A 14,883-nucleotide genomic window follows, 5' to 3' on the forward strand; every position below is an offset into this window, starting at 1 on the left:
CTAAGTCCATCTGACACCGTGAGTGGGGAAATGTTGGAGTCCGAAGTGAAAAAAAAGCATGTGGAAAATATTAACAAATCCAGCCAGCCAGGTACATCCCAAAAGGCTACGGAGCCAAGGGCCCATAGGTGTTCTTCACCATGAGACTACTAGGACTGCAAGGACTACTCACTGTGAAATGGCCTCTATCTACATCACCTAGATCAGCCATGGGCTCCTAGTAGTGTACTTGGAAGAAGCCTCAGAAGAAGATAACCAGGGTGTGTTTAGATCTATGGTTTTATGTAGAATATCCTTAGTACCCGCTGACGGATCTGTTGAGTCTTCACCCCATAGACAAGAGGATTGAGGGCAGGTGGCACAAGGAGGTAAAGTGTGGCCAAAAGAACATGGATGTGATGAGGTACATGGTGGCCAAAGCGGTGAGTGAGGAAGGAGAACACTCCAGGGACATAGAAGATCAGAATGACAAAAACATGGGACCCACATGTGCTAAAGGCCTTAAGTCGAGCCTTTTTCCCTGGTACCTTTAGAACTGCCTGGAAGATGAGAACATAGGAAACAGCAATAGCCAGAACATCTAGTCCAACCACAAGCAGTGCCACTGCCAGCGCATAGGCTCGGTTCACTGTAGTGTCTGAGCAGGCAAGTTTTACCACAGCCATATGTTCACGATAGGCATGGCCTATGATGGTGGCCTCACAGAAGATGAGGCGCCGGAGCAGGATGGGGAAAGGGGTGAGAAGGAGTAATCCCCGCACCAGCACTGCCACTCCAATGCACCCTATGACCTCTGGATGTAGGATGGTGGAATGGTGCAGAGGGTGACAGATGGCTACATAGCGATCTAGAGCCATGGCCACAAGCACACCTGACTCCATGGAGGAGAATGCATGGATGAAGAACATCTGGATCAAGCATATGGTATACCCAATATCGTGGCCATGAACCAGGAGTACTGCAAGGGTTTTGGGTGTAGTGGAAGAGGCCAGGACCAGGTCAATGGTAGCAAGCATGGCCAAGAAGAGGTACATGGGCTGGTGCAGGGACGGTTCAGTCCAGATGATGAAGAGAACGGTGACATTTCCCACCAGAGCAAGGACGTAAAGGACACTTAGGGGCAATGCTATCCAGTGCTGGCTTTCCTCCAAACCAGGTATACCTACCAGGAAAAAAGAAGGATGAGGTAGCCTCCAGCTGGAATTGCTAAGGACCATCATCAATGACTTAGAGAGAGAAGAGGAAAAAAAAAACAAAAGTCATGATTTCTCCATTCCTGATGAGTTCTCACATTGTCCAGAGCCAGGTACCATCTTCTTAGGAAGAATAAAGGGGCTTAACTGCAACATAGGAATAAAGTTAGAAACAAGAAATAGAATCTCCTTTTACCGAGATAATATTTTTAATGGTGAGACATCATATTTCTGAATTAGGATAGTTCTAACTTTATCTAGAGTTAAGCATAAAGATGTGTTCCTTTGGGATAGATATTTAACTCTACCATTCAATTACTTATATCTTGAAACTATCAACACTACAGGATTCTCTTTATTGATCTCTTGGCATTGCTGAATACTGTAAATAAATGTGCAATTTTTTAATCTCTCCAGTTTCCATCATATAGGACTCTACAGTTGTTCCTTCTACATTCCCAACCCAAAATTTCAGCCCCTTTGAGTTCTTCTCCATCTGCTTACCCATTACACATTTCTATTCCAGAATTCCATCCTCTCCTATCTTCTCTATTCTGTAAATTATTCCTGATTGAGATCGTTCTTTCCCATGGTTTTAATTATTTTTATAATTGTTTCAAAATTGAAGCTCTTGCTGAAACACAAGTCTATCTTTTCATTTACCTTCTAAACTATATCAATACTACATGTTCAAAATATTCAAAACCAGATTAACTCACCTATTATGATGACGTAAAAGAGGTGAACAGAAGATTTCAAAAGGTGGCTTGAGAAGACAAAGTATTATAAGGAAATGTGCAAAGACCAAGCAATGGAAAATCCAAAGGGAAGAACATGCTCGGAATTTCTCAAACTGAAAGAGCTGAAGAAAAATTCAAGCCTCCAGATGCAATATTGAAGGATGTGGAATAAGGGGTATCATTGCTGATGTCAGAGAATGCCAGAAAGATGTTTACTTGTGTTTTATTGACTATGCAAATGCATTTGACTGTGTGGATAATAAATTATGGATAATATTGCAAAGAATGGGAATTCCAGAACACTTAATTGTGCTCATGAGGAACCAGTACATAGACCAAAAGGCAGTTGTATGAAGAGAACAAGGAGATACTGCATGGTTTAAAATCAGTAAAGGTTTAAATCAGGGTTGTGTCTTTTCACCATAGTTATTCAGTGTGTATGCTGAGCAAATAATCTGAAAATCTGTACTGTATGAAGAAGAACATGGCATCAGGATTGGAGGAAGATTCATTAACAACCTGCGATATGAAGATAACACAACATTGCTTGCTTTAAGCAAAGAGGACTTGAAGCACTTACTGATGAGACCAAAGACTACAGCCTTCAATATGGATCATACATTAACATCAAGAAAACAGAGTCCTCACAACTGGACCAATAAGCAACATCATGATAAACAGAGAAAAGATCGAAGTTGTCAAGGACTTCGTATTACTTGGACGCACAATCAACATCCATGGAAGCACAGTCAAGAAACCAAACAACCTATTGCATTGGGAAAATCTGCTGCAAAGGCCTTTTTAAAGGGTTAAAAAGCAAAAAAGTCATCCTGAAGACTAAGGTAAGCCTGACCCAGGCCATGGTATTTTCAATCGTAAAAAAAAAAAAAAAAACTTTTTTTTTTCACCACATGCATGCAAAAGCTGGGTGATGAATAAGGAAGACCAAAGAAGAATTAATGCATTTGAATTATGGTTTTGGCCAAGAATATTGAATATACCATGGACTGCCAGAGGAGTGAACAAATCAGACTTGGAAGAAGTACTGCCAGAATGCTCCTTAGAAGTAACAATGGCAGGCAAGACTTTGTTTCACATCTTTTGCATATGTTATCCAGAGGGAAAAGTCCCTGGAGAAGGAAATGATGCTTGGTAAAATAGCGGGTCATCGAAGAGAAGATCCTCAGAGAGACGGCTGCAGAGAGGTATAGCAAAGGGGGGGGAGGACACTTGCCCCAGGGTGCAAGTCCAAGGGGGTGCCAGACAAGGCACAGAGTGACATTCTAAGGGGCCACAAATATGAAAGGCTCTTAACTGAGGGAGCCAGACAAGAGGAGGGGGAGGCATTACAGCTGAGGTGTTGCCGCTATCAACATCTTTTCATCTTGAAACTGACGGTGGGAGAAAACTTAGAGATTACCCCTGGGACTCAAGTTTTTGAGAGGGGTGTTCAACAGAGATTGTCCCTGGGCACTGATTACCCTCACTATAGCCCTTCTGCAGCAATGGGCTCAAACATAGCAATTTTGTAAGGATGGTTCAGGACTGGGAAATTTTTCTTTTGTACATGGGGTCACTAGGAGTTGGAACCAATTCGTTCCTACCTCACAACAACAACAATTTTCCACCAAATCTTTTCTACTTCCTCTTTCCATATTTCTGTGAATTACATCACTATCTGCCTACCCACCATAATCAGAACCATAGAAACTATGCTTACTTATCGTTATCTCTCATTCCTCTTAAGCATTCACAATTCCTGTTGACTTTACGTTTTTTAACATGACATCAATGAGTTATATCCATTCCTTTCCCTTAACACCAATGACATTGCCTTAGTTCACATCCCCAGCTTGTCGCATCTGGATGGCTTCTTTGTATATCTCCACTTTGGTATCACCTCTTTCCAATCCACCTCTCCACCCTAAAGCCAGAGGGGTTCTCCTAAGATACAGATGTTATCTTGTCACTCATATGGTTAAAACCCTCCAGTAAATTTAATTGGTAGAATAAAGTCATACTTTTAAGACTAGCATAAAAGTATGTTTTCAAAGTCTATCTTTTGTCTGCTCCTCCTGTTTTATGCTTAATATACTCCCATGTGTATATTTTGCTTTAGTCACTTTAACATTCTTGAAGTTACGTAAGTACACCGTCTCATTTTGCATATTACTTTTAGATATTCTTTCTTCCTCCTCTTTTACCTGAGTTTGTTCCTCACATCCTTCAAAACTCAGAGTTCACTGTCTCCTGCCTCTCCAAAGGACACACTGACAGAGTTAGAACCACACTGATTGCATAAGCAGTCCTTTGTTCATTCACAACTTTACACTTTATGTAAATTGTAGAAATCCTATCAGTGTCTTAATGGTTTGCTTCAAAAGAAAGGACCATATCTCATTAAACTTCATAGTTAAAAGTTATTATGGTGAAGTCTGTACAATGTATTGGGAAAAAATATTATAGAGTTAGACAGATGTGGGTTTAAATTCTGATCCTTTCATATTCTTGGAATGAAACCTTGTGAGGCTACTTAAACTCTCTGAGTCCTGATTTCCACATCTGGTGGAAGAATAAATAGTATTAACATTATTGGCTTATTCTAAAGATTAATTAGGGTGATACATGTAAAGTGCTGGTACTTAGATTAATCCATAAATTATAGTTATCATTATTATTCCTGTTAATAATAGAAGATGTCTGAATATGAGATCATAAGACTCATTTTTTTCTTTGTCTCCATGACTGTTCCTCTGTTGCAAACTTTGGATAAGTCTACATCTCATCATGATATTAGGAAAATTCACTGTCCTTAACACCCTCACATCAACGCAAAATGGCAATAAATAGGTGCTCTGTTTCACTTGCTTCCCACGATTAAAGCATTAAAATGAAAGACTTGAAATTACGTATGTGTCTCTACATTTGTTTTAGGACACAAATATAGCCTAAAATAATTGCATTTCTCTGTATAAGTGTGGAGGGGAGGCACATTTACATATAAAGATAAAAAAGAATCAGAAATGCCTCAGTTCTTGTGGATTATACATCTATTTATCAAAGTGTCTGTTTTATAAACCAATGTTGACAATATTGATCAAACACTTAAACATAGCAGCAACAATATCTGGAATATCATCTAGCCTTTATCCTCCAGATTCAAATCCCCTGATAACCTAAACTGACTATGAAATATTTTAATTGAGACCTCAAAGGAAATTTCATATTCTTAGCAAAAGTCTCATTCCAGTGCTTAACACTCCAAATGCTGAGAAAGTTAGTTCTCTTTCTTAATTACCTGGCTTCTGTGGCAAGCTTCAGCCCATTTCTCATGTTTTGGCTGAGGAGTAAGAGAACAGTTGTATGTTGAGGAAGGTCACCTGTGGCTCCTTAAGAGCAGTGTCACTGGAGCAGTGAGGGTCCGAGGCAAAGCACAGTGAATGAAAGAAAGATGAAGAAACTCAAGTGTCTGAGTATAACCTGCCTCTTCTATGTGATTTTTGAGTCCACAGGAAAAGCCTAGAGTGGCTTATTAAGACTTAATTATTAAAGTAAGCAAAAGGTGCCTCTGTGATTCTTCCAGGAAAGGCACATTGGCTTTATTCCCACAACCTTAAAATTGAAGACATATTTAGCTATCTAGCCGAGAAACAGAGAACAGTTAGCAAATAACTAATGTTTTTCAACTCCTATTTATTCAGGTAAATTCAATCCAAGCAGCCTCTCTTCTGTGACGTTGTCCTCAAATTCTAGAAGGCAGCATGACATGATTCATTTTATTTCTTACTGTGTCCCTTTTACCTGCCCTGTCGTTGCATTGAATAGCTTGCATTGTAAAATCTTTCAGTGTGTTATTTCCTAAAGAGTAGGGACCATCATGCCTTGCTTATTACAGTAGTCCCAAGTCAGGTTCCAGAAGTTCCAGGAATCTAGTTCATACTCAGTAACATTTGCTGAATAAATAAATGTCTATATGATGAAATTAAAGAATAAAAGACTATATAAGAGTCTTAAATGAACAAGGATTTACCAGAGCTTGACAAGGCAGAGACTGAACTTTGGAGATAGAATGATGTAGCAGGAAGTGGGATGTTTTTGAGACATGTAGTGACTGAGCCTCCACATTCCTCACTTTAAATGATGCTCCAGCAGGAAGAGCCCTGAGGAATCTCTCTGCTGTGAGAGACTATGAGAGAATCTTAGGTGTGTGTCACTACTAGTCACTTCTGACACTGCCTTTAGCAAGCAGGGAGGCTCCTCTATGGACTGTGGCCTGTCTCTCTCCTCTTAATCTCCTTCTTCACAATGTCCCAGACACTAGATAGTGGTAAAAAGGGAGATAACAGTGAGGCAGACAAAAAGAGATTAGGGGAGGGCATGATGACTTAGTAGGAGTGGAAAAGGCAGAAAACAAAAACTCAGAGGCAGAGCCCCAGAAGACAAATCTGAGACACATGGACAACCGGTAAAATATGCCTGGCACAGGGGCACTGTTCTCCTGGTCTCTGGGCTGCCTCTGAGAGTGGCATGTTTTAAATTCCTGCATCAGTCTTGAATGAGACTCAGAAACATGGAGAGAAAGAAGGAAGAACATTCCCACCCTCAAGAGTGTTCCATACTGGCCCTCCCTGCTCTGTCCCAGGAACATCCTCAGTTCCCAGTTCAGTCTCCATCATGATCTTCTGCCCTAACTCATGAATAGCAGCAATGAACAGGATTTCTGACTCAGAAGGGCTACAAAGCAATCTTTGAATGTCAAAGAGAAAATCAAGCACATCACCAAGGTCTGTGCACAATTTTTCCAAAGATATGAAGCATGAGTACTAGCTCAGGCAAGACTTGAGGAAAATAGATTAATCTGCTATATATACATGTGCCATATGTGATGGTGAAAATGTAACCTAAGACCATGCTAAATGCTCCTGTGAGCACCCCAAGCTGACTGTGAAAGTTTAATGGGATTGGTAGCTGTCTACAATGTCGCAGGTAACTTTGCAGCAATGCACAATCTGAATGGCAAACACTAAGAAGAGTGGAACAGGAATGATTAGTTTTGAGGAACCAGACCTGGAGAGAACCTGCTACTCAGAGTCAGGAGGAAGCAAGCTTACAACTACTAAAATGTGTCAGACTAGAGCTACTGGGGGACTCAGTACCACACTAGCCAAGCCAAAAAATAACTACTGTCACAAGAGCTGTGGCAAAGGCAAAAATCAGTTGTCAATAATCTTCCCTCAAGTCATAAGCCTCAAAACTGATCTCATGTTGCATACCTGAAATCCCGTGGTTCACCACATAGCTGGTTTTGTCATCTTCACCCTGGCAGTCCAGTCCATTCTCGGTACTTCCTCAAGACAATGGTGATAACCATGAACAAGGTCCCGGGAAGGCCAGCCATTAATATTAATTGGCAGTTCCCACTGGATTCACAGCCACAACTGGACAATGCCGAAGTCTGCCTCCAGATTGACTGGAGGCACACAGGGCTGACGCTACTGCCTCCAGGGAAGGGTGGTTGGATAGGAGAGGCAGAGCAGAGATGGCACCTCCAGTTAAATGGGTGGCACACCTCTGTCCAGCATTACCCATCATCCTTAAGTCTATATATCATGATCATTTTATTGCAAAACCTCATGAATCACATTGCTCTGTGAGCTCAGACTTCTTGTTCTTGCAAAAGAAGCTTGCACCTCGATAAATTCTTTGGTGGATGCTGTGGTTTTATGTGCTCATTCCTGCAGCTGCAGGAGTGTTGGCTGTTGAAAGCTCATATGAGTCACTCTCCCTTGGCCTAAGAGACCTGCCTTCCCTAAGATTAATTTTCCTTCCCTAGTGAAGCCCACCCCTAGTGATTTGTCACTGTAGGAATGCAAAGACACAACCCCCTTTCTTCAACCTGTAGCAACACTTCAGCGCCATCTCAGCTTAACTCCTCCATATCAGTCAGCAGAGGCCTCTGGAGCAAATGTATCAAAACTGAACTTCTTTCTCTCTCTGACTCATCTAACTCCCCTCACTTTCTGACAGGTATTGTCACCAGGTATACCCCCCAATAAACTTTCTGTATGCAATGTGTCTCAGAATCTGATTTTGAAGAACATGAAAAGCCCATCTGCTTCAGGTGAGCTGAACGCTCTGCTTCTTCTCCAGAGGATTGTGACAGGCCCAAAGACACCCACCTCAGAGCCAAAACAAGTACAGGAGAAACAGAGTCTCTCTAACATTCCATTCCAGCAAATTCTCAATTTGGTTGACTCAGGCCTCCTCTATCACAACTCCCCATCACCAGGCAGGCCCTTTCCTTGATGCTAACTCTGACTAAAGCAGCTACCACTCCATCCAGGTGACCACATTCCCCTTGGGAACAATGGTTCAAGCAGTCCAGTCCTTTCATTCATCCAGTCAACAAGTATTTCATTCACAGCTAGTGGAAAGCCTTATTTATTCATTTGGTCAATCAATATTTATTAAATATCTATCAATTTCAAACCTTCTACTAGATGTTAAAAAAATAATAATAAATAATTAATATAAAAAGGTCCTTGCCCTCATTGATGATGGATAATATATATTAAGTACATAATCACACAAATAATGATTGTAAATATTATAACTTAAAACTACAGTGTGCTACAAGCATGTAAGAGGTGAACCTGCCCAGTATCAATTGCTGTAAAGTCAATTCCAACTCATGGCAACCCCATGTAGGTCAGAGTAGAACTGTGCTCCATAGGTTTTTCAATTTCTGGTTTTTCAGAAGTAGATCTCTGGGCCTTTCTCCCAAGGCACCTCTGGGTGAGATTGAACTGCCAACCTTTCGGTTAGCAGCCGAACATGTTAACTGTTTTGAGCTACCCTTGTCATTTGTAGTATACCATTAACCCAACTCAAATCATATCTCTCTCCTGTCCCTCACTCTCTTAATGAAAATTGGTTCCCTTTTTTCTACAAGACTTCTGATGTGGTCTCTACCATACCACTATAATATTTTATTGTAATTTCTCTTTTCAAGTTGGTCTCCCCAAAACACTGAAAGCCACTGTAATTTCAGAGCCTCATAAATACTCCAAATATGAAAGAAAGTAATGAAGGAAAAAAGAAAAGAGGAGCATAAGAAGAAAAGAAGGAAGACAATTTTTCTTCTTGTTTGGTTTTTACCTATACACAGCAGTGAGTCTACCTTGACTTAATTGCTACGTGGCCACAGAAAGTAAACCTGGTCCATGGAAGAAAAGGATGGCACAGACATGGGCCATACACGTGCTGCCTCCTTTAGCACATTCCGCCGGTAAAGGGAAACGCATCGCAGTCCTCACAATCTACCCATAGGAATACACAATAAAGGCAACATCACCCACACCAAGAAAGATTGCCACAGCAGAGGTATAGACCTTGTCCCAGTGGTGGCACCACAGGCCAGCTTTTCCATGGCCACATGCTCACAGTAGGTATAGGCAATCGTGTGTAAGCCACAGTAGGGCAGCCAATGGGCCAGTTTGGAAAGGAGATGGTGAAATCCACACCCCTCAGCATCACCAGGCCTCCAATTTGATGACCACAATTGGGGTAAGGATGGTTGAATAGCGCAGAGGGTAAGCAAATGGACTGTAATTATGTACTATGTTCTCCAGTGCCTCTATGCAGTGTCCAAAATATCACCATTTGAAATTATTAACTTTGAAAAGACTCAGTTAAAGTGATATTAGTAATGATGATGTGAAAAGTTAATAGTGATTGTGATGATGATGGTAGTTTAAAGACAATATATTTCATTTCCCTAAAAATTTATTGAGTGCTTATGGGTGATTTACACAAATGTATTCAATTATTCAAAACATGTACTATTGTAATGAATGAGGAAGGGATATACTAATGGTGATGCAGCCCATGAAAATAGTGAGATTTATTTATACAACAGACATTTATTGAGAACAAATCATGTGACAAGTACTAACCTAAGAACACAATAGAACTCACAATCTAGTGGGGTGATGACAAAGATTATTCAACCGATCAAAAGATATGTATGATTATGAATTAATTATGAATAACGAAAGAAATATACACAGTGCTCTGAGATCTACAAAAAAGTGACTTGAAAAATCTTCTCCAAGGAAGTGAAATTTGAACTAAGGTTCAGGGTGAGTGGAAATGCTGGTGATAAAGACAGGGAGATGCATTTCCATCAGAAAGAACCAAGACAAAGGCCCCATGGCTGGAGGGTGCATGGCACATTTGAGGAGATTCAAGAAGGGCATTTATGTATATTGAGAATACATAACACCCAAACAGCATATACACGTTACAAAGGTACACAAATTTTTAAGAACATACAGCAAACACATTAAAGTGATACCAATGGAGGAACTGGAAAAGGAATGAGAAAGAGATCAGGAATGAAGACAGAAAATAAATAAAACAAGAAGTAGAACAATTATTGTCTAAAATAAACCTAGGAATATGATTAACTCAAGTCTTTACATCTGAGACTGAAAATGAAGAAACAAAAGAATTACACTTACTCTCAGGGACTAACATGGACATTACTTAGGAGTTACAAAGGGGTTTCCACTTCAAAAATTACCTCAAAAAAAGCATAGAATGAAGAATATAAGGTTTATCTTCATTTCTGAAGTCAGATAATTTTAAAGAATTTCTCTTATGAACTTAAAATTCTGAAATATCTCCATAGTTTGCCACTCCTGTGTCTCTAAACTCAAGGATTCTCTGACAGATAGGGCCTATCCATTTCAACAGACTGATCACGTGTGAGTGTCTAGTGGAATTTTCCCCGTGTCTGCTTATATGCCCAAAATAGACACCTAGTTCATTTCAATATCTGGGCACCCAAAGTCTAAGAAAAGATTCGTTAACTTCCACACACTCAAGATAACTTCATTTTCTCTCTGTTAACTGTCCAAACCAGGGAAATGGCCTGGACAGTAGGGCTTTAGCCCACAGAGAAGGGCCATCCTGGCTCCTGAAGTCTAGCTGATGGGAGCTATACTCAAGAAGGGTCAATCTGATTAGGGGTTAGTATTGTGAACAGCTATTCCCATATCTGCTTGGTCTTGACTCCATACACAATGCGGTCCAGTAGGGGGAAAGAGCAAGTAGAGATTGGCAAGGATGACCTTGACAGCAGAGGCAGTCAGTGACCCAAACCACTGCATGGCCAAAGAAAGAAAACCTGGTCCATAGAAGAAAAGGATGGCACAGACATGGACCATCCATGTGCTGCCTGCTTTAGCATGTGCTTCAGGGGGAGGGAAATGCATCACAGTCCTCACAATCTCCCCATAGGAACACACTATAAAGGCCACATCACCCACACCAAGAAAGATTGCCACTGCAAAGGCATAGAGGCTGTTTACAGTGGTGATAGCACAGCCCAGCTTGACCACAACCATATGCTCAAAGTAGGTATAGGCAATCATGTGTAAGCCACAGTAAAGCAGAAAATGGGCTAGGCATAGAAAGGAGATGGTCAAGCCCACACCACTCAGCACCACCAGGCCTCCAATCTTGATAACAACAACTGGAGTAAGGATGGTTGGATAGTGCAGAGGGTAAAAAATGGCCACAAAATGATCCAGGGCCATGGCCACCAGCACTCCTGACTCTATGGCAGAGAATGCATGGATTAAAAACATCTGAGAAAGACAGGAATGGGAACTGATAATTGTAACACCAAACCAGAAAATGGCCAGCATCTTGGGCAGAGTAGAGAGGGAGAGGACCAGGTCAACAAAGGAGAGCATGGCAAGAAAGAAAAACATGGGTTGGTGAAGGCTGCACTCTGTCTGAATGAGAAAAAGCAGGACACCATTCATCATCACTGCTGGCAAGAACATGAAGCAAAACAGAAGTGAGATCCAAATGTGGGCAGCAGTCAGCACTGGGATGCAAGCCAAGAAGAAAGCATGTAGGAAGAGATGAGAATTACTGGAAAAAAATCATGGTCATTCTCTCACTTACAAGAACAACAAACCAAAAACAAACAAACAAACAAACTCATCGTCATCAAGTGGATTCCAACTCATAGTGACCTACAGGACAAAGTGGAACTGCCCCATACAGTTTTAAGGAGAGGCTGGTGAATATGAACTGCCAAACTTTTGGTTAGAAGCCAAGCTCCACTCCAAAGAAAAACAGGCAAAGAAAGAAAGAGTCAACAATATAGAGGTTGGAAACTCACCATCATCACCACCGGTACCTTCACTACTCCCACAATTTTCAGAAAATGGCTGAAAACAATTTTCCGTTTAGTCAGTATTTCTACAAGATCTTCAAAAGCAGAAGAGGCAACTCAACTTGGTCTAGTGGAAAAATGCATTGGACAAGAAGTTGAGAAATCAATTCTCAGGGTTAGATATCCTATTATACATTTGACTCTAGGCACTCACAAAACCAGATTGAAGTAGATACCCAGGAACAATTGTTAAATGAAAATCCTTCACATCAGGCTCATATTCCCAGGAGCTAGAGCTTGATTTAATCAACATTGACCTCAGGCGGTCTCTTAGTCTTATCCCAAGAACTTTCATCTAAAAATTCTAACATCTGGGAAATCCCTTAATGTGGCAACATCCCACTCCTCCAAACCTCACCTGATTGACAAGATTACAGAATTAATGCTCCCTGGTGACACCAACCTTGATGAAGCTCTTCCCTGGATTATTCCCCATTCATTTCACAAATGCACATCTTGTCTCTGCTCAATTTCTCCATGGTTGCTGTACTTTACCTCCTACATTATCTCCTTCTATTTGGGGTGCTCTGGTAGACAGCTAGGCACAAAATTCAGAATGGTGGCAACCTGGAGAAGAAACAGAAGCTAATGGTAAAAAAAAAAAAAGTGGCAAATTCTAAATTGCTGCTACCTTACTGATAGCAGGAGAGAAAATGAGAAGATATGTACTCGAGATCCTCTTTTCAGGTTTACATACTAAGAAGTGTACAATTCCTCACATCCCCAACATGTATTGTGCCAAATAGCATCATGAATTAGAAAACTGACATCTACAAAGAAGGAAATTGTCCATCATTGCAGCTCTATTCAGTGACAGAAGACCAGAGTTCGCATCCACTAATCCCCAAGCTAGGATCCTGTATCAATGTTAGCAGTGGCTGCTGCAGGGCTAAGGAAGAACATCTAGGCCCTATGGCTAGAGTTGCACAGCTCAGGAGATCAAATGGCAGGGCTGATAGAGAATGATTTAGGGATTACACGTCTTCCCGACATTCTCCAATCCCTCCAGGACTATAATCCTTTCATGTGAGAGACGAACAAAAGGACACATAGATACCTGGGCCTGGAGTCTGAGAGGGCTTGGAGTATAAGGGAAGTGATTCACATTCCAGGCAGAAAAGGTACAGCATGGTTGACCTTAGAGCCTCAATAACAGCAAGAAGAGGTCTCTAAGCATGAAGGAAACGAGAAGAAGTCAGCCAGGATGGATGGACCAAGAGAAAAAATAGCATAGTTTTGAAATGGTTAAGGAAGTTTTGCTTTTCTTTCCAAGAGTCAACCACATAATCATTTTTCATACCTTTAACCACAGCTACTACTAAGGAGACTATGTGATGACAGCAGGAAGTTTGAGGCCTGGGAGGATGGGAGATATAAGTGGACGTTTATACTTCTAGTGTCATGGAATAAACACTGGGCCATGAGTCAAAGTCCCAGTCTGAGGGACTTTTTCTGCCATATGTCAGCTGTGCAACCTTCTGCAAAACACTTAACCACTTTCAAGGCTTAGTTTCCTCACATGTAAAATGAGTATACTAAAACTTACCTCACAACATCATTGTGAGAATCAAATGAGAAAAAATACTTGAAAATTCTTTATCAAATGTTGAAAGAAGAAGGAGTGGTAGTATTGTAGTCACTGAATTATCAGAGATAAATACTGCATTAGAAGCCATGGTTAAGAAAATAGAATTTCGGACTTTGAGAAACAATGCATAGTCATCTCTAAATAGATGGCCAGATACGTTCATCATGCTGGTGAATGATGTATAATAATATCCTGTAACAGGCAAGCCAAAAATACCATAACCTCCTTCCACCTTGGTCCCATCTTCCCTTGCAATAACACATGGTTCCTCTCAGGAGCACCAGGATGTGCTTTGAGAGAGGGGAGAAAGGTCAAGAAATGTGACTGTACTGGTACTGGTATTGGTACACAGACAGACACATTGACCAATGGAACAGAATTGAGAAGCAAGATGTAAATCCATCCACCTATGGTCACCTGATCTTCAACAAGGATCCAAAGACCATCAAATGGGGAAAAGACAGTCTTTTTAACAAATGGAGCTGACAAAACTGAATGTCCATCTGCAAAAAACTGAAATAGAACCTATACTTCACACTATACACAAAAACTAATTCAAAATGGATCAAAGATCTAAATATAAAACCAAAAACCATAAAGATCACAGAAGAAAAAGTAGGATCAATGTTAGAAGCCCTACCTAATACCCGGCACTAACAGAATACAAACCATAACTAACAACACACAAACTCCAGAAGATAAGCTAGATAACTGGATCTTCGAAAAATTACACACTTATGTTCATCAAAAAACTTCACCAAAATAGTAAAAAGAGAACCTACAGACTGGGGGAAAAAAATTGGCTACGTCAAATCCAACAAAGGTCTAATCTCTAAAATCTACAGGAAAATCCAACACCTCTACAACAAAAAAGACAAATAACGCAGTTAAAAAATGGGCAAAGGATATGAACAGACACTTCACCAAAGACAGCTGACGAATACATGAGGAAAAGCTCTCAATCACCAACCATTAGAGAAATGCAAACCAAAACCACAAAGAGATACCAACTCACCCCGACATTACTGACACAAATAAAAAAAACACAAAATAACAATTATTGGAGAGGCTGCAGAGAGATTGGAACTCTTATGTACTGCTGAAGGGAAT

At 40.7% G+C, this 14,883-nt stretch overlaps 2 protein-coding genes across 2 annotated transcripts; both read right to left on the bottom strand.

The window, feature by feature from the left end:
* Positions 1-272: 272 nt before the first annotated feature.
* On the bottom strand, positions 273-1,229 carry LOC126080064 (olfactory receptor 52L1-like). Its single transcript, XM_049891378.1, has one exon. The coding sequence runs from the start codon at positions 1,218-1,220 to the stop codon at positions 273-275; it is 948 nt and encodes a 315-aa protein (XP_049747335.1). The 5' UTR covers positions 1,221-1,229.
* A 9,730-nt stretch (positions 1,230-10,959) lies between these two features.
* On the bottom strand, positions 10,960-11,787 carry LOC126078825 (olfactory receptor 52N4-like). Its single transcript, XM_049889646.1, has one exon. The coding sequence runs from the start codon at positions 11,785-11,787 to the stop codon at positions 10,960-10,962; it is 828 nt and encodes a 275-aa protein (XP_049745603.1).
* Positions 11,788-14,883: the final 3,096 nt, after the last annotated feature.

Source organism: Elephas maximus, chromosome 7 (genome assembly GCF_024166365.1).
Source record: "Elephas maximus indicus isolate mEleMax1 chromosome 7, mEleMax1 primary haplotype, whole genome shotgun sequence".
Taxonomy (NCBI): domain Eukaryota; kingdom Metazoa; phylum Chordata; class Mammalia; order Proboscidea; family Elephantidae; genus Elephas; species Elephas maximus.

What these genes read in the sequence shown, in the direction of transcription:
- LOC126080064 (XM_049891378.1), bottom strand. Translation starts at nt 1,220, where the DNA reads ATGATGGTCCTTAGCAATTCCAGCTGGAGGCTACCTCATCCTTCTTTT.
- LOC126078825 (XM_049889646.1), bottom strand. Translation starts at nt 11,787, where the DNA reads ATGTTCTTGCCAGCAGTGATGATGAATGGTGTCCTGCTTTTTCTCATT.